Source organism: Myxocyprinus asiaticus, chromosome 40, assembly GCF_019703515.2.
Source record: "Myxocyprinus asiaticus isolate MX2 ecotype Aquarium Trade chromosome 40, UBuf_Myxa_2, whole genome shotgun sequence".
Lineage (NCBI taxonomy): Eukaryota > Metazoa > Chordata > Actinopteri > Cypriniformes > Catostomidae > Myxocyprinus > Myxocyprinus asiaticus.
The window spans coordinates 1,389,210-1,414,080 of record NC_059383.1 but is presented as its reverse complement, the minus strand read 5'-3'; the positions used below and the strand labels follow the sequence as shown (position 1 = coordinate 1,414,080).

The 24,871-nt window shown below is 37.7% G+C and overlaps 1 protein-coding gene across 3 annotated transcripts in view; it reads left to right on the top strand.

Moving 5' to 3' along the window:
- Positions 1-1,651: 1,651 nt before the first annotated feature.
- LOC127430666 (calcium/calmodulin-dependent protein kinase type II subunit alpha-like) overlaps positions 1,652-24,871 on the top strand; it is a 144,168-nt gene continuing 120,948 nt past the window's right edge. For 2 of the 3 annotated variants that reach the window (XM_051680604.1, XM_051680601.1), the window contains exons 1-2: positions 1,653-1,815; positions 3,323-3,417. In XM_051680604.1, the coding sequence (XP_051536564.1) occupies positions 1,754-1,815; positions 3,323-3,417 (157 nt within the window). In that variant the 5' untranslated portion in view covers positions 1,653-1,753. Of the gene's footprint in view, positions 1,816-3,322; positions 3,418-24,871 lie in introns of all 3 variants that reach the window. The other variant, XM_051680603.1, reaches the window with a different exon arrangement.

Sequence of the window (24,871 nt, the reverse complement as noted above, 5' to 3'; positions counted from 1 at the left end):
TAATATTTTGTCAGATGAGATGAGTCAGCATTTATACTCATATTCATGTTGTTCCAAACCCAAATGACTGGCTTTCTTCTGTGGGAAGAACTCAAAAGGAGATGTCAGGAATAATGATAGGGACTGACGGCCTCGCTTTCATTTCAGCCTCATTAGCAGCTTCTGCATTTTACAATGTATTCTCATATTCCACAGAAGAAATGAAAAAGTACAGGTTTTTAAAAAAACATGAGGGTGAGTAAATGACAGAATTTTCATTTTTAAGTAAGTCAACCCAAAGACAATGTTACGGTTTATTTACATTTTGTATTGCACTTTCATTTCAAGACATGACATTGTAACTTAAAAGAAATCTGATATAACAGAAAAATAAAGAATCTCATATTACACATCTTAAAAGGTGTCCTGTATTGGAGCTGGAACCACTGAGTTTTGGAGCAGGTGAGTCAAGTGCTCAAAGTTGATGGGCAGTACACAGGGGAAACATCTCAAAAAGATGGCAAGAACCAATGAGTCAATTATCACTGTCAGAACATGATGCCATATTTTATGAAGGGACTCCGTAATAGTACCTCCTAAAACATTCATACAAAAGTGCTCAAATGCAAAATTCTAATAAATATTACCTTAAAATTGCTTTTATTAAATACATTAACATAATGTTAAATCACATTATTGCCATAGCAGATCTTGTACAGTGTGTAATATATGTTATTAATTTATGGTTTGTGCTCCTAAGACCATCTAGTATGATTCATGTTTTATAAAGACACTATCTGTACTACTGATCTTTGGTAGTGTCTAGTAGTGTGTCTGTTTGGATCTGCCATGTAACATTAAGAGTAAAGGTTTTGACAACACATACATTTCCATTATGTAGCTAGGAGTTTCGTCAAGAAACTTGGTTAGAATTAAAATAGCAAAGCTAATGATCAGGACACTCTACAAATGGGCAATTTTTAGCTGTCAACATTTAACACACTACACGTTTATAACAGAGAGAAAATGATACAAACCTTAAGTCACAGTATTCCTCTGATGGTGTCCATTTCTTAGAATTTGCAGCCTTGGAGCTTAGCTGTATGTGCTTGATTCCATGCTCATGAGAGCACTGACTCTGGTCCCGCCCTGATAGTAAACAAAGTGTGATTGGTTGAAGATAGAACGTGCTACGACTAGTAGTGTGGCCACTATCTAATTGGCTTGAGTAGATGATGGGTGGAGTTCACCTATTTGTGGATTGCCTGCAGCTCTCACAAGAAATGTTTCAGAAGTCACAAATGCACAGCATTTTGTGAATTAAAACATATATTTGTAAATAATTTTTTTTATTATTTGCAAATCTCATTCTTTTTATTTGTGAATTCATTTAATTTTTGCAAAACTCCTTACATTTACTTGTGGATCTCATTCAATTTATTTGTGAACCATTTTTTTTATTTTTATTTGTGACTCTCTTTCTATTTGTATGTTAATAAGAAACTATTCTAACCCCATAAGTAACAGTGTGGGGCGCTCTGAAGGTGTGTGGGTGTGTTTTACTTTCTGCATGGCTTCATGTGTGTGAGCATGTGAGGAGGGATGCGGCTGCCATGGCAACGGGGGCTGTGTATGGAGGAAAGCAGCCAGTCGCAGGCAGAGCATCATTCATCTCTCATTCCACTTTTCCAGATCTAGAAGGTGATCGTCTCTGTAGAGCATCTGACCACACTAGCATTCCTTCAAAAGCTTCACGGCACTTACGGCACTGAGGATGGCGACCATCACCTGCACACGCTTTACAGAGGAATATCAGCTGTTTGAGGAACTGGGAAAGTAAGTTGTTATAGCTCAATTTCTTTATAACAAAGGCAGAATATGTGAAGGTATGTGTTCTTTCAGTGAATAAGAATCATTTGTTTACACATAATCCTGAGACGCTAAATTCTCAAATATGTATTGATTCCAAGCAAACATTTGTTTATATCAGGAAATGTTATGTGTTGGGTGGTTAAAAAGCTTGACCCTTGAAGAATTGGGACAAGCAGAAATTATACATGAAAGACCCCAAGGGAAATGCAAATCCATTTTAAGTTTCATTTGAAATCAATTGCAATGTAAATCCACTGGTATCGGGATTAATTGGTATATTTTGTTTGAAATGCTTTTGAATGTTGTGAAATCAATGGAATGAGAGTGTGCACAGTAGATCAGTGAATTTATGCTAACTTGATGAAAAAGCACAGTGCAACATGCATTACATAACATGACAATTAGACATTGGGTGGAGGAAATCCAATGAAGAAAAGAAAGTTCAGCTGCAAGGTCTGAAAAGTTATTCTAACTTGAGAAAATACAAATACATGTTTAGCACACAAAAAGGACCTTAGTTACACTTACAGTAGCAAAGGGGGTGTTAGGGGGCAATGTTGGGTCTCATTTTGATGGAATGAAATAAAATGGCAGAACAGGCACACAATAGTTTTTACACATTAATTTGATATTTCAAATTATATTTTTGCATCACAAGATGTCTTAAACAACAGAATGAAATGAGAATGATTACTCACTGTTAATAGTGGTAATCTACTATTTTTATTTTAAGAAGATATTTCTACCTGATCTAACCCTTAAAATTAACTTTGTTGGTATAACCCAATGTATACAGGTTAATTCAGACATGTTAAGTAATAATAGACTTGAATCAAACCAGTTAATTTTGATGTTAACACATAAAGCACATGTTTTAGGTAAAAAAAAAAATAATAATCTGTGCAATTCATAAGCATCACCATGAATATAATTCAGATGAGGGTAATACACATCTTTCATTGTTTGGAGATGTAAAACATAGATAAAATATATGCGGATGAATACTGTTTAGTGCCAGTAACAATGCTGTAAAATGTTTTAGGCAGAAGTAAAAAAATAAAATAAAAAATCAGCTTGCTTTCCTTTTGCCATCCGCCCACTCTGTACTACAATATTCATTCCTGAGCAAGTGCATTGTATACTTGTTTTCTTGATTTGAGTGCATTTAACACCTCTGCAGAGATGGGTCTCCAACTCCATCTGGCCTTGTGCCCACTGCTGTACTCCCACACACACACCCTCATACCGAACACACACACTTCTTTTTCTGTCTGTGGGCAGTCAAACTGCTTACATAATTGCATTTGTGGGTGGCAATTCAATGCAGACATTGAAAAATTGCATAATCCAACATATTACTGCCTGCCTAGCAGGTAAACCTGCTTCTGTTTCTTAAAGTTCACATCTGCAATGCCATACTGCACTGAATGTTCAACATATAGACACATCTCCTTTGTCTCCTGATTTGTAGAGGTGCATTTTCCGTGGTGCGGAGATGTGTGAAAGTTCTCTCTGGACAAGAGTACGCTGCCAAGATCATCAATACAAAGAAGCTGTCTACTCGGGGTAGGTGTCCAAACATCTAAGTTCAAACACAATTATAGTCTTTCAACCCTCTTATGGTCCTTAAATATGTATAGCATCATCAATGGACTCAACCTATGGTCAACCTATAGTTAATCGATTGGCAATCTCTAGTCAATCCATAGCCCTGCTTACCATTTTTTGTTGTTGTTCATACTTTCAGTCAGTATTATCTGGAATAACACAATCATGTATAGCTGGGCATCTTGTATGAGACAGAACTGATCAAAAGGAAATAATAATAATATGTTTTTGAAATAAATCACGCATTAAGACATTTTATGTTTTTGATTAATAAGTGTATTAATTATGCATAAATAAGTTAAAATGCTCACTATTTGGCAGGTATTCCATGAAATGTGTCTTTTTTATGCATGTTTATTATAAGTGCATATCAATTATTTATAATATGTTTGTAAATACTTAATGAATTAGTCTTTAATGAACCCCTTTATAAACCCTTAACAAAGGGGAAAAAAAATGTAACGTGTTACCATTGTTTTTATTGGGGAACAATGATGCATATACATTTCTTGGCAGATGCTTCCCTACCAAAGTGTCTCACAAAAAAGGTCACGTATTGTGTTTGTGACAATTATCTAAAAGTGTTATGAAGGATATCATGCTGACAAGAGCAGTTCTAACACTGATGGGGGATTCAGAATGAATGCTGAGGCATATTCAGTATTAAACTCACTGATAACACTGTCAAATAGAACTTTTAAGAGACGTGCTGGTTTATGCCTGAAAGAAATGTCAGGGATAGGTGGACATTTGCCTTTTTTAGTGTAATTTGACAGTCTGGATATAGAAGTTGTTGAGTTGCAGTGATGGAGAAATAATTGAACCTGTGGATGTGAAAAAAACAGGTTCTCTAGGTGCCTATTATCAGAATATACCTATAATCTGAATAATCTGCTTTTATGAATAATACAACGGCATTGTAGGTGTCATGAGCATAGCTACAAAAATGGAAGCCATGGATATGAAGGAGTCCTGCTGTGATGTTGCATAATAACTACATTGCTGCGGTGCATGTGAAGTTTTACAGATGAGGTTTTACTTGAGTTTTTTTTTTTCTCTGTAAACTCATATTGTGAAAGCTGAAAGTCAAGTATAGCAGTGGGAGGCAGTGATATTCCCTGAAGGCAGCCATATCACACCTCCTACACCATTTTGCCAAGCTCACTTCATATGATAGGCTCCAAATAGTAGCTACTGTACTTTCATTGTTTTTTTAATGGGTTTTCATACAATGCAGTGTGCATGTGATCCCTCTGTTGCTAGCTATCTCTCTCACAGGCAGCCAATCCAAACCCCTTTCATTATTCATAACTTTATACTAGTAATAATGGTTCTAGCATTATTCTACTGTCATTCTATTATTTTTGAATCTATTCTGTTCTATTGTAATCTATTCTGTTTTATTCTTTTTGGGGTCTCTATTATATTCTAGTCAATTGAATTCTATTCTAATCTGTATTTTAATTGATCTGTTTTGTGTGTTTGTGAAGATTACAACAGTGGCTGTTACATTTGGTGAGAAAATATCTAGTGTGAGAATTTCCCAAAGAGAGACAGATAAAGCCTGCTGTTCATCTACAGTCAGCTGGTTCTTCATCCAAGCCAAAAGTATTCTTGGTTTATTCATTTCGTAATGGGATTAGCCAATAGTGAAACAGAGAACAGCAATGAGTAATAATAGCTGTTCAAACACAGCTGGACAGAGCACAACTCCAAGGTGTCTCGAGTAGGAGTTGCACGACTATTCATTTTTAATAGTCAAGCCCATTAGTCGAGTAGATTTCGACTAGTTGTGATGAATTTTGATTCATCCCAGTGACTCTTTTGAATCTGTTCACCAAAAAAAAATTATTCAGATTCTTTATTGACAATTCCTACAAATTACGCTTTCCTACATATTCCTACAAAAAGATGCAATTATTTTACGTTTAATGTTTTGAATGAGTAATTGCATTGAACCAAAAGCACATAGACATTTATGACAAGAACAAGTCTAATTATCCTTTATTAAAATTTGCATTTCTTTAATTCAAAGAGACTTTAGCACTGCAGAGTGGTTAAGCATCACAAGCGTTTTCCCATAAATGACAACAAAGCATACCTATCATATTCTGGACTGACAAGCATGCCTTTTTATCAAGCTAAACCAAAAAGACAACTATACTAGCCTAAAAAATAATAATGAATTCAATAACATCCTTATGTCATTGTAATGTGGTCATCACTCACTTTTATTCATAATTCAACCAGCCCCTTTTCTTGTTGAACGAGATTGCAAACTGAACAAACGACATGCAGCTCCTCCTCTCATTCAGCCAGTTAGCAGATCCTCATTCATGAACAAGATGACTGATTTATTAATTTTGTTTGTGAATGAGTGTAGCAGTACATTCAGTTAATTAACAAACAAGATGTACTTGAATGCTATTGGCTCACAACACAGTCAATCTTTAAAAGCAGGACAAAGCACCACAAATGGAATTTGCATGTCTAAAAATGAATGAAGGCACTTACAATAACCATTTTCACCACAAATTATAAGCAGGTTATTTTTCTAATATTTTGTCAAATGCTGGGCTTTACCTTTATCAATACATATTAAGAGTTTAAGAAAAGCTTAAGTATCTTACATTGTGCACCAAAGCACAACATTTTCCTTCATAATTCATGTCAATTTCACTGTATGGTCTTCAGTCATTTTTTACACATTCGTAAGGTGTGGATTATGTGCATACCGATAAACTTGTCTTAGTGCATTTCACCCCTTTCTCTCCTTGTTGAACATGATAGACTCTGAAATAAATGAACGACATGCCTCCTCTCTTGTTCAGTCAGTCAGCAGGTCCTCGTTCCCTAGATAACCGACTCACTGTATTTTGTCACGAATGAGCATACCAGCACATTCATATTTCATTCAGACTCAAATGACTGACTCGACCGAGTAACGTGTGGCTGGGCTGAAGAGGGGAGCCAGACCATGTGGTCCAGAGCCAAATGAGCTAGGACAAGCAACAAAACAGGAGTGACATGACCGGCAGAAGGCAGAGCACATAGGAGATAAAATAGGTCAGAAAATCAGTAGGGAAGACAGGTGGGGCAAATTAACTGATAACAAGGCAAACGAGGGGTGGGGTTAGCACATGAAACAGAACTGACAGGAGAGCACATGGCAAGAGTACCAAAACAAAAGCTACGGGGGGCTGCAGTGGCGAGGTTGGGCTCCTCCAGGGGGGCTCCAGCAGCAAAGGGCGGATACCTCCATGGCCGGGACAAGACTGGATGAGATGAGAACCTTCCCACCTTTCTTCCTTCTCCTACGGGGCTCTAGGGGAGCTGCAGCGCACTCGACCGCCTCTCTCTGCCATGGAACACGTAGCCTATGAGTTACCAGAAGGAAAAGAACCCCAGCCTTCCCATCTCCTAGGGACTGAGGGGCTCATTGAGGCAGGTGTTGAAAATTTCCTTAAGAGTAGCATCATTGAAGTACAGCCTGTCCGCCACAAGGAGAAAGTCGCAGTCGAAGTCCCATACGTCAGTTGGGAGATGGGAAGAGGAAGATGCTCATACTATGCTGAGTCCTTTTTTGGCAAGTTCATTCTGTCAGGGGTTTGTAGAGAAAGCGACGAGGAATCAATCACAGAGAACAAAGGTTTATTCATAAAACAAACAAAAACATACTCAATTTTCCACGAAGGTCAAAAAATGCAGTTTCAGGGCAGGGAGTCGAGAAGGTCATGTGATCCAGAACCAAATGAGCTAGCACCAGCAGCAAAACAGGAGTGAGGCTCAGAAACAGAAACCAACAGTAAACCTAGACAGGGATAACACCCAAAACAAACTAGCACAAGACAGAGCTCATGGGGAGATAAAATAGGGGAGAAAACAAGGAGCGTAACGAGGAAGACAGTAGGGGCAAATTAATTACTAACAAGGCAAACGAGTGAGCAGAGTTAGCACATGAGACAAAACAGACACCATGTGCTCAACTGAGACACAAGAGACAAGACATGGGTGTCAGGATCCTGACATAAAAGAACTATAAACAAAGCCAACTACTGAAAGATATCAGATATCCAGAATAGGGATTTTTAACATTTGGTTATTCGCGAGGTTTCATGAACAGTTAATTATTTTTCATCTGGAGTCAGGACGTGGGAATAAAGAATGTTTATTGTAATGGAATTTCCTCAAACACTACTCAAAACAGCAGAAAATAAAGTGCACAGTGAGCTATGAGTCTAAATAGCACAATACATACAGTACATCTTCAAATGATAAAATCTTGCATTAAAGTCAAACAAAAATAATCAAACTTTAACTACATGTGTATGCGCACTGCCCGGACAGGTTCACACATCCGTGAGGCAAGGAACACAAATATTATCATGTCTGTGGAGTCACACTGCTGTGGTTAAATAACCTCTTCGGGGTGCTTTGATTTTTAAATGGTTTAAAATCAATTTACATTAAACGTGTCTAATTATTGTACTAAATATGCACACCAGAACAAAAGGGGAAAAACACTGTCTTACCGTTAATCAAGCACTGAAACGTTGCTCGGTGAAAAACTGGAATCATTTTTAATGGTGTAACAAACAGTCACATAAAGTACTCTTCTTCAGAACGCAGCACAACGAATGAAACACAGCACAGGTGTTTTGAGATGTGTTTATAAAAATCAAAGTCTTTTAAATTTTACTCTGTGTCTAAAAATGCAGCGTTCCTGCGAGAGGCGCTGAAAGAAAAAAAAGTGAGATTCAGCAAGCGCAACAGTCAAAGACATCTGTTCAGCGCGTGTCAGTACCACTGATCTATAATGGAAAAACAACACAAATGCACACAAAAGCATGTTTGAACTGCGCCTAACTCGCCTTATACTTGAAAACCTGACCCAAACCCGGACGGAAAACATGACGGTTTGTCGGAACTCGTCGAGCTTGTTAGAGGGCAGCGGGTGCCTTTTTTAATTATTATGCATAGCACTAGTATTTCTGGTATATTCAAAGGCCACTTTGCATATATTGGAGGTTACTGTAGCATCCCTCTCATTTTTATCAAAGGACATTTGAGGCACTTCGCTCTTTCCGTGCTGAGCTTTCTAAGATAACTAATTGGACGATTCAGTAATATTCATCAGAAAAGCACTACCTGATTGATCAGAGAAGTTGTAACCCAACCCCTAAAGCTAATTTTAACAAATCAAGCAGAGCTTTCTTTATTAATATGAAATAAGTCTTCCCTTGCCATCCTATGTTTCGTAAATTCGCAACTAGTTGACTGCCGGCTGACAGTATTGACTACATTAGATATAAAAGTCTATACAACCCCTACCACAAATATCTTAACATGGTGAGACAGAATACAATTAAAGTACATGTGAAAGTTCATTCATTCATTCATTCATTCATAAGGAATGTTCTTTGTGTAGTTGGCAAGGTTTTTTAAAGAAGTGAATGCAGCTACCTGTTTCTGCCCTAATGTAACCTATTCAAACAACTCATCATCAGTTATTAATTTTCATAATAATAATAATAAAAACAATAATAAATCCATTCATTGACCTATTCACTGTAAATCCACACCATCCTTTAACCATTTTCTATATATTTGCTACAACTTTATTCCAAATTTACATGCACTTTTAAATATAATGAAATATGCACAGTCTTCATGGCAATAGTGTTGGGTATAAACTACATGCACTTTTTTTCCTGCTATTCTCTTCTGCTTGCTCTTGCCATTGAGTATGCTGCATTTTAATATTTTAGTCAAATCATTCATTTTTTATTTACAGTATGTCCTCAACAACAGCAGATAAGAGGCTGAAGGATGAATTTATTAAAAAATATAGGCGAGTTTAAAATAAAGTCTGTTGCAGTGCTTTTAACCATCTGTATATTGATTTAAGTATATTTTAAGGGCTGTAAAATATAATCTCTCCTCGTCGCTCCAAAAATGTGCTTGACATATTACATACCATATATTACATCTGCCTGTTATCTCATAGGTCTCACTGGGTAGGTTTCAAATTAATTTAAATAGAATCAAAGTAGAATCAAACCCATGAAATTTAGGATCAAATCTGATTGTACTTACATTTTAAAAATGAGGCCCATGATCTGTGCATGCGCTGTCTGTGGGTACACCAAAGTAAAAAAAACAAACAAAAAAAAAAAAACATTTAAGAATACATTTATTGAAAAGACATAATTTTATATAGGCTACTGTATACTAAGCTTACTAGGAATTTTATTCTGATAATTCTCTCTCTCTCATAGCTTACAATGCCTGTTTTTTACTATACATGACCTCATCTAAATTTAATTACCATATAATATCCCACCAGACATGTGATGCTGCTGTGTTTAATGGTACGAGGAACTAGAAAAAAAGACAATACAGTCAGATATGTTCAGTGGTGGGTAGAGTAGCCAAAATCTGTACTCAAGTAAAAGTATGATTAATTGAAAAAAGTAATGACTCAAGTAGAAGTAAACGTAATGATGTTATTAATTACTTGAGTAAGAGTAAAGAAGTATCCAATTAAAAGAATATTCAAGTAGCGAGTAACTAGATACTTTCATATGTAACATGATGGACGTTTACTCCCCAATATTCCAGTACATAATATACATTTAACATGTATTACAGAATAATAAAAATGTATAATAATTATAATAATAATAATAATTAAATAATAATTATTATTATTATTGGAAATTATTTCATCATTCACCATCATGTTGTTCCAAACCTGTATTACTTTCTTTCTTCAATGCAACACAATAAAGGAGATGTCAAACAGAATGTTAGCCACAGTCACAATTTACTTTTTTCATATTTTAAAAGGGAATGGTGATTGAGACTGTCAGTCTCTAACATTCTGTCTAACATCGTTTGGGTTCCACAAAATACAGAAAGTCACACAGGTTTGGAACAACATGAGGCTGGGGAAATTATGACAGAACATTAATTTATGTCTGAACTATCTTTTTAAGGATGCTTGTCAGATTTGGATGAATCTGTCAATTAGAAGAGAAGTTTGGAAACCAATTTCTAGTAATTATTACGGTAAAAAACGTGAACAATATTACACAGGCCCAATCATATATAATGCTGAATAAAACGAAGCAAGATCATGCTTTATTAATGGCTACCTCCGCTATATCACAGCTTTTTAAAGTCCTGCATGGATTCTTAGTTCAGTGTAGTTACAGTGTTTTTAGTGTAGAAAGAATTTAGATAATTAGTTCTGTACACTAAGGGTAAACTGTACCTTATCTCTTTATTTGGAAGCATGTTAAAGGCTTATTTAAGTTCAGAGTTTGTTCTCTGTTGTCCGTGAGAAAAATGCGCAGCATCTGTCAAACGCAAAGATGTTCTGCAGTGTGCACGAGCAGAGATGCACTCCAGTAGCCACGCACGCACGCGATCGGAAGCACAAAAGTTATTTACACTTACAGTATACCACGGGTCTGTTTAATGCTTGATTCTGATTAGTTGATGGACCTTCTAAGGTGTGCAAATATTTTCCAGTAAACGCACAATTTTGAAGTAGTCCAGGTCTTGACCACATAACGGTTACATATCATTTCACCAAATTATTTAAGTTATTTCAAAGTTGTTTTGTCCGAGGAACGATCCAAACCCACTTTAAACTGCAGTACACCCCACTGAAGAGACTGTAAGTATATCCCTCACAGCCTCGTTGTCATTCCCATCAAAAATCAAAGATGCCGCTAGCGTGAATAAGGTCTATAAAAAACCTTGATAAATACAACAATTTATATATAATCCAAAATAACTTTTAATATCTTAGGAAAGCACCCTCGCACTCCACACGGACGGAAACACACACATACACATACTTGCGAGCTGGTATAGCCGTGATATAAACGGACCCTGCAACTTAATAAAACAGTTTTGCAGCACCGGAAGACCGATATACAAGAATGGCGACACTGAGAAATTTATCAAAACTTACATCTTGGCGATTCTGAAGCAATGTGTCTGTTGACGAGCGCCCCAAACAGGTAATCCAACACCAGAAAACATCGGTTTTCTTTTGTTTCGCTCATGCACACACACGCACTCACGGTGACACTGGCACACATACTGTACACATACACGGACGCACGCATGCACGGACGCACGCATGCACGTGCGCACGCACGCACACACACACACACACACACAGACTTGAGTTGAGTCGCCAATGATCAATAAAAATAAAAAAACCTTGCTAAATACATCAGTTTCTATATAATCCCAAATAACTTTTAATATCTGAGAAAAGCTCCCTCACCCTCCCCCTCGCTCTCAGATACAGACGGACACACACACATACACATACACATACTCGAAAGCCGGTAACATAGCCGTGATGTCAATGGACCCCTGCGACTTAATAAAACAGTTGTGCAGCAATGGGAAAGCAATACACAAGAATAGTGACTGAGAAGTATTCTAAAACTTAGATCTTGCCAATTTTGAAAAGATGTTTCCACTGACGAGAGCCGCAAACAGGTAATCCCTCTGTTTTCTTTCTTGCTTTCGCTCATGCACACATACACGCATGCACAAGTGCACTACCTTGTTACTTCAATAGGTGCTCCAGTAAAGCAGCACAAGTTTCGAAAGTCTCCGTTGCTAGTTCTAAAATGACATTTTCGAACTAGCAACGAAGGCTTGAGCTGTATCAAAGCAAGATGCTGAATCCGTGGTGAAAGAAAGTAGTTCCACTCACAAGAGCATTTTAGGGACGAAAACCCGAAAATGTCTTGAGATAAAAACCTGAATGATGTCTTAAGGTGTGGTAACTGTGGTATAAGTGGAATAATTGATGACATTTGGATGACGAATTATTGAAAAATAATGTACACCCGAGGTGTAATGGCCACTCCGCTGCGCACATTACCACCTTGGTTGTGCATTATTTTTCAATAATTCAATGGGCCACCGTCAGTTATTCCTTACTTAACGTGGATGTTTACATGGCTTTCTACAGTAGGCACTGATATATTTCAGCACTGATATAAAACAGTATACTTAGAAACTGATGTCATAAGAGCCCATAATAACAGAATCACCCTGAAAATGTATCACCACAATACAGACAAGCTCACGTTATCACAATTGCCAAAACTCACCGCAACCAGTTTTCTGAAGTTGGAGCTGCAATTCTAATCTTGAAATATCCGCTTGTCTTGGTGTAAAATGAAGACATTGCATGATGAAAAAAGTGACAAAGCGCAAAGTTCCACTGTCGGAAAAGTCCCATTCAAACATCTCTCAATAAATTATGAATTTATTAACACTTATTTAATTGAAACCAGTTGGTCCCGGTGGCTTACCTTACCTAAGGCCAAGCTTTTCAAAAGGTGGTATCGTAGCCCTTAGGAAATGGGGCAATGGACGTTGGTTCATGGGACACTGCGCGCCGGCCCCCCTAAATGTTTCGCAGCAGGGGGTCCGATGCTGTTTCCTTCTGGGGAGCCCGCGGGGACGATCTGAGATGACACGTCACGTCTCGGACCCCCGCCACAGGCATTAAAAGAAATCCCCCAATAAAGCATTTCCCCTGCAGTTTGGTCCACGGGGTGGTGACCTCTCTGGCTCAAATGAATGGGTGCCTCTGCCATTCATATAGATGGCAGACCCTCTTGGGGTAGGGCGGTCCCACAGGCAATTTATCGCATTATGTTCATTTAATGGCCGAATGGGACTTTTCCCCCCACGGACCCCTAAAGACCCCTCGACCACCCGGCCATCCACAGACCCAGTAACTGCCTCCTTACCAACGTTTTAGACCAATTTGATCCCAAAGACCTAGGTCTATTAACCCTGTGTCCACCAACATGCTAAATGTCAATTTCCAATTTATTGTATATGTCTCTTAAGCCTGTGTCCACCAACATTCTAAATGTCCATTTCCAATTTATTGTATAGGTATATTAACCATTTGTCCACCAACATATTAAATGTCCATTTCCAATTTATTGAATAGACCTACTAATGTGTTGTGTTGGTCTATTAGCCCTGTCCACCAACATACTAAATGTCCATTTCCAATTTATTGTATAGGTGTATTAACCATGTGTCCACCAACATACTAAATGCCCATTTACAATTTATTGAACAGACCTGCTAATGTGTTGTGTTGGTCTATTAGCCCTGTCCACCAACATAATAAATGTCCATTTCCAGTTTATTGTATACTAGGTATATTAACCCTGTGTCCACCAACATACTAAATGTCCATTTCCAATTTATTGAATAGACCTATTAATGTCCACCAACATTATAATGTGAAGGAAACAGAAAATCACTAAATATCATATTTAGGTGACTAGGACTCCCCCTTAATAACATAAGTCCTTCAAATTTGATTGTCCACGAAAGCACTACACTATTTCTGTGAATGGGATAAATTATAAATGGGATGTCCAGATCTCAGCTCTGGTTAGACTTAGGAAGCTGAAACCTGTGCTCATGTTCTAACCTCAGCCTCCTCTTTCTATGGTGTGAATTTCAAGAAGATCGGAGGAAGTCAAAAATTTCATCCGAAAAAACAAAAGGCCTTGGAGTTTTTTTTTGCACAAAATATTCTACTTTCTCTAATCTTCTTGAAATTCACACCATAGATAAAGAGGCTGAGATTAGAACAGGTTTCAGCTTCCCAAGTCTATCCAGAGCTGAGATCTGGACGTCCCACATACAATTTATCCCATTCAAACAAAATAAATGCTTTCATGGACAGTGGAATTTTGATGTTTTAAAGGGTGCACGTTGTTCAGGGGGAGACATAAAGTCACCTAAATATGAGATTTAGTGAATATACTTTTCCTGGAACTTATAATACTAATGTCCATCAACCACCTATTTCAGCCCTTTAGATACATTGGAAATGGGACAATACCATGGGCAATTTATTTGAATGGCCTGAAATAGTGACTTGGTGCATATCTCTTTATAATGTGAAGGTGTTGCATGTTGTGTAGTAGAGATGGAGAGGTGATGGATCCATTTGCAGTCTTTAATGGAGAAGACCTAATGCGGAGTACCATAAACTAAATAAACAAACCATCACAACTATTACATAGAACAAAACTGAAGGGTATTTATACACAATGGGACTAAATGAGGGAATTGAAGACAGGTGAGGGTAATCAGGAACAGATGGAGGTGATAAGGGCAGTACACTATGGGAAATGGAGTCCAGGGGGAAACTTCAAAATAAGAGTCCATAGAAACAGGAGGGAGACAGAATGTGACAATACCCCCCTTCCAAGGTGACTCCTGGCACCTAAAGATGGAGAGGGTAGGAGGGAACAGGTGACCAAAGGACAGGGGTGGAGACAGGAAGTTTGGGGGGTGGCCACGGGGCAGGAGGCCTGGGAGGTGGCCACAGGGCAGGGACAGGAGGCCTGGGAGGAGGCCACAGGGCAGGGACAGGAGGCCTGGGAGGAGGCCACAGGGCAGGGACAGGAGGCCTGGGAGACAGAGTCATGAGAGGCGGAGCCAAGGTAGGTGGAGCTATGGAAAGCTCGAGGAACGGGGCCGTGAGAGGTGAAAACATGAGGTAAAACTGGGGATCCTAGTGCCCAGAGCATAGCCGAAGGCTTGGAGGACCGAGGCAGAGCCGGAGGAGGTCCCTGGTAGAGCTGAAGGTGGAGCCAGGTGACTGACTGACCAAGGTGGAGCTGGAGGGACGAAGGACCCCGGTGACGCCGACAGTGGAGACGAGGGGACATAGGGGCAATGTGATGAAGAGGGATCAGAGAGCCAAGGCGGAGTCGGAGGGTAGGCAGATCCCCTTGTCTAGGGAGTCACCAGGGCTGATGGTCAAGCCAGTGACTTGAGGGGAACCGGCTGATCAGAGGGAGGAGCCAAGGAAGGTGTTGAGGGAGGAGCCGTGGAAGGCGTTGAGGGGCTGAGGGATTGGATGGCCTTAGCAGAGGAGGAGAGAGTAGGAGGATGGGCGGGAACAGAGACGAGGAGACTGGATGGGATCAGTGGCAACTGGAGACTCATGGGACAGATTATTTAAAAAACAAGGTATTTTAATAGGGACTGGGCTCAGCTTACCCTCAGTGGTGGGAGTATGGGCAGGGCTCCACTCAATGCCCTCGAACTCCACTAAAATGCCCTCTGGGATGGACGTTGGTGCCGGCTCTCGCATCTGGTCAGACTCCGCGATGGGCTCGGGCCACATAATTGGCGAAGTTCCCTCAAGGACCCTCTCCAGACAACTTGGCCTTAGTCCCAATGTTGAGTCCGACATAGTAAAAAGTGCATAGGCAGTCATCTGGGTAGTGGGTTAGGTGAGCCAGATCTAAAAACTCACGAGTATGGTCCTCGAGGGAACAATCCTCCTGTGCGAGGAGGAGGCGAACTGCTAGTAGATCCATCTATTTTGGTCAGTTCTTCTGTCACTTGTTGTGCAGTAAAGATTATGAAGGAGAGGCGATGGACCTATTTGCAGGCTTTAATGGAGAAGATGAAGAAGATATATAATAACGTGGTGTGCCATAAACTAAATAAACAAACTATTACATAAACAAGAACTGACAAACAAAGAACAAAACTGAACGGTATTTATACACAAAGGGACTAAATGAGGGAATTGAAGACAAGTGAGGGTAATCAGGAACAGATGGAGGTGATAAGGGCAGTGCACTATGGGAAATGGATTCCAGGGGGAAACTTCAAAATAAGAGTCCATAGAAACAGGAGGGAGACAGAATGTGACAGAAGGATACAGAAAACCACTAAATATCATTTTTAGGTGACTCTATGACCCCCCCTGAACAACATAAGCCCTACAAATCCTTCAAATTCGACTGTCCATGAAAGCACTATTTCTGTGAATGGGATAAATTATAAGTGGGATGTACAGATCTCAGCTCTGGATAAACTTAGGAAGCTGAAACCTGTGCTCCTGTCCTAACCTCAGTCTCTTCTTTCTATGGTAAAACCAAAAGAGGTAAGCAATTGAGCAATCAGTGGTAAATGGAATAAGTGACTTAGATATATATAAAAAATATATTCTAGAGTAAATATTGTGAACTGATAAAAGAAAGGTATAATCCCTCCCAGATGGATTCAGAAGTCTCCAAATGTCTGTAAGACCAACATTTTTACACATCCTCTGAAGTGTCAACATTGCCCTAAAGCAGGGCTGTGCAACTATTTTGGTAAAGGGGCCACACTGGGATTTAAGTAGTGCATAGGGGGGCACATTGTATTCCTTTTGAGATACAATGTTCTGCATTGATTTGGTTTTTGTATCTTTTAAGCCCAGAAATAGTTGTGTACTCTGTAATTTTCTGAAGTGTATATGTGACTAGTGGGACTATTCTGGAATTGCCTAAAGTATTGTATTGCTCTACAAAGGTAGATACTTTTCTGTCAGGCATTAAAAAAACTGAATAAAGGCTGAGCTTATTATAAATGAATTATTTTAACATCTCTACTTCCCTGTTAATTTGTTATTCAGTTTAACACTCTCTACATCAGGGGCCTGTTTTAATAAAAATAAAATAAATTAAAAAATAGAAAATTATAGAACTTTTAATGTTTGTCACAAAACGGGCGAGTTTATTTATTTTATTCTCAAAACATTACCCGTGTACACGCTAAAAGGGTCATGATACGGGTCTCATCAATGGTTTGACTTTCCATTCAGCACACAACTAAATAATAAAACAGGCTGCATGACTATGATAAATGATTACTGCAAGAGTTAGATTAACATACAGGTGTGAGGGGACTTCAACATTTCTAAACTGCACAAATAAAAAATACATATATTTGTCTCTCGCTTGCTTTTGCTCGCGTGTCAATGATTACCCCTCCACGTGTCAATGATGCTGAGATCTACTTACAAGTCTACAAGTATAAATCGCAAATTGGGGGTGTTGCATCTCTTATCTGGCAAAACTGAGCATGTTAAATGCTTGTGGAGGCACGTTAGGTCCCAATGCAAGATAACAGAAATATCCAATGAAAAAAAAATGCTTTTAGGATAAATGAGCCACGGGCCACATTAAACCACGTGGAGGGCTGGATCCGGTCCGTGGGCCGTAAGTTTCCCAGGTCTGCTCTAAAGGGTCTACACACTTTATGATCACTATGATCAAGGACCGGATCCATAACCATATCATGGAGGATCCCAACTGCTTGTAACTGTCCCTCAAGATCTATAAAAAAGTTATGATCATCAGTGTTGGGTGCATAAATATTAGCCAAAATAAGATTTTGCCCCTGTATTACAGCCAAAACAATAATGACTCATCCTAAATTTGTCAGGGTTGTATGTGTTTTGTTCCATGCCATGTTTGTTCCTGTCATGTGATCTTGTCATGTGGTCCCCTGGTCATGTGATTTCATGTTTCTCTCCATGTTCATGTGTCTTGTTTTCATTGGTTTATTGTCTTGTTACCTTGTTATCAGTTCTGTCTTGTCATTGGTTATCATTGTCATGTTTCTCCCTTGTCCATGTATTTAAGCCTCATGTTTGCCATTATCCATTGTCAGGTATTGTGAATGTAACATTGTATGATTGGTCATGTCATGTCATGTCATGTCATGTCATGTCATGTCATGTCATGTCATGTCATGTCATGTCATGTCATGTCATGTCAAGTTCATGTTTTTGTATTTTGTTCACGTTTGGAGTTACGGGTTTTGGATCCATGTCAGTTTTGGTGGCCGGCGGGTTAGTCTGCAGCTTTTTACGGCTGCTTCCAGAGACTCGATTCACTTTTCAACTTCATCTATTCTTGTGATCAGGGTGGAAAGTTTCGCCTCCATTGGTGTGGTCACTCGACATATTTCCGCCCTCCGTGACGGTCAGGATTTTCGCTGGCGCTGCATAAATGTTCACAATATCTTGACCTACATCCTGAGGCATGCTGTCATTCCCAACCGGACCCCCGCCATCTTGCTCTTGAGAGGTGTCAGATGTGTGCGACTGTAAATGCTTTTTAATGTCCCTACAGATTTTGAATTCTTCGACATCCTACACTCCTAGTGCAGTTTAAAAATCAAAACCAAATCAGTTCTCACCGAGTAATATTGATTGAAAGGATAATTGTAGCAAATTGAGCAGAGCTCGCCACTAGGTTGCTTTCCCTCGCATAGCGTCACGTGATTCTTCTCAAGTAATTTTAAAAAATCACATTTATGTATGTTTTTATACATCATAAAAAGTTAGATTTTTTTATTATTATCTGGAAGCAAAAAAATATATATTTGCAATGTAAAACACATGACATCGCATCAGAGCTTTAAAAAAGAAAAAAAAATACTACAACACTGCTGAACGGCAGTAGTATTTAAAGTTAAAAATAAGAAAATTAATTAGACCATGAACAGACTTCTCACTGCATTTCAGGTGGTAATTGGGGCAGGCAGCACATTGGTTGTGTTTGTGTGTAGCTGTACAGTCCCATGTTTCTGATAAGATTTACCCAGACAGCCGACCACTAGTCTTTGCAATTGTCCATTCGACTAATGAATGTGTCAGGCAGTGTCCGTCATTATTCTATCTGTTTTAACAGGCCATTCCACATCAGTCAGAGTCAAGTGTGCATCACAGATCATCTTTATTTGAACGTTGTCTTTTACCTCAGAATGTGTTTTCTGTGATAGAACACAATTGCAAGCACACAGCCATTTGAGAACCAAAGATATCAGGAGCCAATAAATCCTTGCTGTCATTAAAAATATGTTACTTCTGCATTGTGCAATGGGAAAGTTTTTCAAAAGCAGTGCATCCATTCCAATATTTCTTTTTTACAGCTTGTATTTTAATCTCTATTAATTATGTAAAATTAATGTTGCCTAATATTGACTGGATAACTATTACTTCTGAATCAAGTGCTTATTTTATACTTCTTAGTTGAAATGTGTTGTATTAAATACGTTTATAATTAGTCTGTTTAGTTCATTACTTGGCCAGTTGGAGTCGCCATTTCACACTCACCAGTTAAAGAGTGCATACGCACAGTCAAGAGTATTGACATATTTAAGTTTATTTTTTATAAATCCTGATGTGTGCATTGGAAATTGCATATGTACATTTCAGTGCTCATTTTTCAACAACTAAAGTACCTTATTTTGCAGGCTGTTATTTTGTTGAGGATGTCCCAGTGTCATAAAATGTTCGAATTCTATTTTAGTTGCATTTGTGTTAATAGAAATGTCACTGAAATAGGAACATAATCATTTTCAATCGAATCGAATCAGCAAACATCAAATCGCTGGCTAAGATAATCAATATAAGATAGTATCATGATAAAACTTGTGATTTACACCCCAAGTGTCTGCTCAGAATGAACCAAAAATGCAAAACATTTCTGCCTAGTTAATACCCAGGCAAGTGTGAGCAAACTTTGAGCAAACATTTTTTTGGTTCCAAAAAGGTGAGTCGTTTTTTTTTACTGGTGTTCGTAGCCATGTAACTTACGCTACATGGCTAACCTTCAGGTTTTATTCTGGGTAACAGATCGCAAACAGTTATTGAACCAAAGTGAAATCTCTGATGCAATAAAATAACTCCCTCTGTATCTGTTCAGAGATAAAAATACATAAGTGATTCATACAAATATTATTTATTGATATTGAAGCATTGATATATCAGCTGTGTTATATATTATATTGTTCTTTTTTCCTGCAGTCTTATTGCATGTGCTGTCATGCAATGGTAAGTTCATCTCTAAAATGCCTGGCCACCCCATTGGCCACCCCCGGTACAATGATATGAACACACAGAAGACTTAAGATGTGTCGTTTTGGTCATTTTTTGTCTTGGGCATATGTGTATTACGTCGTGTCCTTATGTGTGGCTACCAGTGAAGATACTCATTGGCTCTGAGATGGGTGTTCCCTAGGAGTTTCATTGTGAAACTCCCTTTTTCACAGTGCACTCTAATTCCATTTTCACTGTCACACATTGGACAACTGGAGTCACTTCTGGATTCACTTTCATTGAGTAGATTGGTAATGTACTAGATCAGAAATCAGCATTTTTAGTGAATATTTTGTGTGACAGGCTTGTATTTTCATCAATATTTCTTTGATGCACTTTGAGAGATATGAAGTTCATTTTTAAACAGTCTGGCTGGCCCAGCAATGTTTTTGAAACATCAAATTGCAATGTGCATGACTTGTGTTTGCTGGTCAGACACAGTCCCTTTTGTTTTCACACCTGGCTCGTTTAGACCATTTGTTTCAGAACCTAGCGCATTCTCCCTTAGTGTGGTTCATTTAGGCATATACAGTATGAACACAGCAATCAGACTCAGATTTAAGGTGTCATGAAACCCCCTAGTTCAGCACCAATTGTTCACACCTCAGACTGAAAAAAGACTCATCAAATGGGGGTGTAAATATGTAAAAATGTGGAAGGGGAAGGGGTGGAAAGTGAGAGGACAGGTGGGGGTCAAGAGCTACTTCCAAAACACTTTCACAACAGAGATGGCTGAACATCACATTATGAGTGGAGAAGAAAACAAAAAAGTTCTGGGGAACAAAAGTGTGAAGAGTGAAGATGATAGAACAGCTTTTTGGATATTGGATATTTTATTAATTTTTTTTTAGAATGAAGTGAGAAAAGCACTCAGAGCAGATATTTTCATCAAAACCAGCATTGCTTTGAGACTTTACAATAATTCAAAAAATGTATTCTTACAAGGAGTGTTTTGGGTTTAATACAAGTATTGACGATTCATACTCATTCCTCTTTTTCTAAATAAAAAAAGTAATGTGCAGGAAGGCACATACAATGAAAGTAAACAGGTCCAAATACACAAAACATTAAATACACACTTCAAAAGTGTTTTTTTGTTTTAAAGTATAGCCACAATACTTAAGCATATTGTGTTAACACAACTCTAGTGTGATAAAATCACTTACTAACTTTGTCTGTGTAAAGTTATCCAGCATTTCAATTCCATTATCATGATGATGTAATGATAAACCATGTAGGTGTAAAAACTTTCACACAATGTAAAGGATACAAAAAAGAAAGCTGACATGACTTTGAGTTGTCGATTTTCATCATTTCAAGCCATCGTGTTATCCTGTCTATGATCAGACGCACAGCCAAAAGACATATTTGCACTGTCTAAACAGAACAGCCTCTCCTCATACACAGCTGTTTCATACAGTTTGGAGCGTGACAGCGGCCGGCCAACAAACATGCTTGCTTCGCGCCAGTTATGGACTGCGGTCAGTTCTGGCGAGCGATTTTGATCTCACCTCTGTGAAAACACTAACCCCCTGCATTACTGTTACCTGAGAGCTTTTGAAGTCTTGCGCCTGCCCGTAACTGCTGTTACATCTGTGGATGAGCTTGAATTCTCTTCTGTAATGTGAGCTCATGCATGAGGTAGCACAGTGATTGGATGGAAGCATTTCTTCTGATGAATAATGTGGACAAATGCTCAGAATCTGCTGACATACATCTGTACTGTCCCACCAATCATAACTCAGACCTTACACATTTACCTCATTTTTGTGACGTTGCTTCAACTTTCAAGAACGTAATGGCTCAATAAAATGAAAAAATAACCACTTTACTCCTATGAATAAACATAATGAGTGCTACCATTGTTTTCAATGATGTACAACCTGTACATATCTTAAAAAAATGTGTTTTGAGGTTTCACAACCCTTTAACCTCCTGAGACCCCCGTGTGACTGCTGTGTGCATTTTCCATTTCCCTTTTTGATTTGTAACTAGTAGCACCTAATAAACAAGCAAAACAATAAATGAATAAATAAATAAAATACAATTCTAGAGCAAAAAGTTTTCCTAAAAATTGATCGTCCACATATGTCGACGTTGTATTTGGCTTCGCTACAACGCATAATTTAAATGAATTTAAACCAACTGTATACTGTTCACAACACTCTAGACTGTCATTGAAGGGATAAACTTCTAGCGCACGTGACACAACAGCAAGACATCGACACAACAGTATTCACTCCTAAAATCTGACCAAAAGTTCAGTTTCAGGCTGCAGATGATGTTTGGATCACTCAACATGTCTGGCAGACATGGGTCAATGGTAGTCAGTACATAGATTCATTATTATATTATGCTAAAATTTATTTTTACATGATTTGGCAGTGATTTGATGATGCTCTCCATTACTTTGAATCATAATTATTTATTCAACTTTATAGAAAACCAGCTGTAATGTCTATAAGGTCTCAAAAATATGAATAAACAAGGCTCCTGGACACATACAGTAATAAACAATTTGATGAAAAAAGCTGACTGTCTATAGCTTGGTGTTGTGGTCATTTACAAATAAGGTTGTGTGAGGTGATAAAAATTAGAAATATATATATATGTTTTTAAATCTGGTTGAAAACACATGCTAAGTTCATAGACATGTAACCTTTGAGTTCACATTGCTTTTACAAATTGTTTGAAAAACATTTATAGCATTTTGTAAAAAAAAAAAAAAAAAAACACCTTTGTTTAATGACTTTAAAAGACTTTGTGTAATCACAAACCACTTCATCATTAATTTCAAAAAAAGTTTTCAAACATGTTTCAAGTTGTAATTTTTTTTTCTTTTTTTTTTTTTTTTTTTTTAACAAATATCTTGAATTTTTAAGTCAAGAATATCAAGAAGTTTTCTCATGGTTGCGTCAAATGACCTAAACCAAATGTGCCTTTTCTTAAAAATATCAAAATATTGAAATTGAATGATATTACAAAATTATGATTTGTTTATAAACCTTCACACACAGTCTTGTGGGCCTAAAAAAACTTCTTTGTTTTATTATTTTTGTCACATGACATCAACATTTCTATGTTGGTTCCACCACATAACTTGTGGACTGGTGGACAAAAGCTTTTTACATATTAATTATATTTTAAAATAAAATTGTTCCACTTCATTTAAAAAAAAGAAAAAAAGAAATAACAATAAAAGATTATTCAGCACAACTCATCCCAACATTTCTTTTTTCAAGAATTTAATCTTTTAATGAGACTTTGAATTTTTTTTACTGTCTCCGGACGGTTGCATCATTTGACATATTTTACTTTAAGCCACCCCTGCCAAAATATCAAAATGACTTTGAACTCAGTAATTGAAAACATGTTCATCATAGAAAAAGTGTATTTAAGTAATTGATTTGTGTGAATTGCATTTGTAATATATTTTTTAAATAATTTATTAGATGCCGACAAAAAAATGTGAATGACCCATTACTTAAAATGTCATAACTTAGTCCTGCTGTCCACATATGTCCACATCATATTTAAGGAAAACTATTTGCTCTAGAAATTATTATTATTATTATTATTATGTTGGCTTGACAAAGCCAACATACTGATCTACTAAATAAGCTTATTATTATTAGTGGTGCTTGCGGAGCAAAGCATCACTATTGTAATCTCACAGATTTATTATTAGTGGTGCATGCGAAGCAAAGCATCACTATTGTAATCTCACATATTATTATTAGTGGTGCTTGCAGAGAAAAGCATCACTATTGTAATATCACAGATTTATTATTATTATTGGTGCTTGCGGAGCAAAGCATCACTATTGTAATCTCACATACTTATTATTAGTGGTGCTTGCGAAGCAAAGCATCACTATTGTAATCTCACATACTTATTATTAGTGGTGCTTGCGGAGCAAAGCATCACTATTGTAATCTCACATACTTATTATTATTATTGGTGCTTGCGGAGCAAAGCATCACTATTGTAATCTCACATACTTATTATTATTAGTGGTGCTTGCGGAGCAAAGCATCACTATTGTAATCTCACATACTTATTATTATTGGTGCTTGCGGAGCAAAGCATCACTATTGTAATCTCACATACTTATTATTATTAGTGGTGCTTGCGGAGCAAAGCATCACTATTGTAATCTCACATACTTATTATTATTAGTGGTGCTTGCGGAGCAAAGCATCACTATTGTAATCTCACATACTTATTATTATTATTATTATTATTATTATTATTATTATTATTAGTGGTGCTTGCGAAGCAAAGCATCACTATTGTAATCTCACATACTTAATATTAGTGGTGCTTGCGAAGCAAAGCATCACTATTTTAATCGCACATACTTATTATTATTAGTGGTGCTTGTGGAGAAAAGCATCACTATTGTAATCTCACATACTTATTATTAGTGGTGCTTGCGGAGCAAAGCATCACTATTGTAATCTCACATACTTATTATTATTATTGGTGCTTGCGGAGCAAAGCATCACTATTGTAATCTCACATACTTATTATTATTAGTGGTGCTTGCGGAGCAAAGCATCACTATTGTAATCTCACATACTTATTATTAGTGGTGCTTGCGAAGCAAAGCATCACTATTTTAATCTCACATACTTATTATTATTAGTGGTGCTTGCG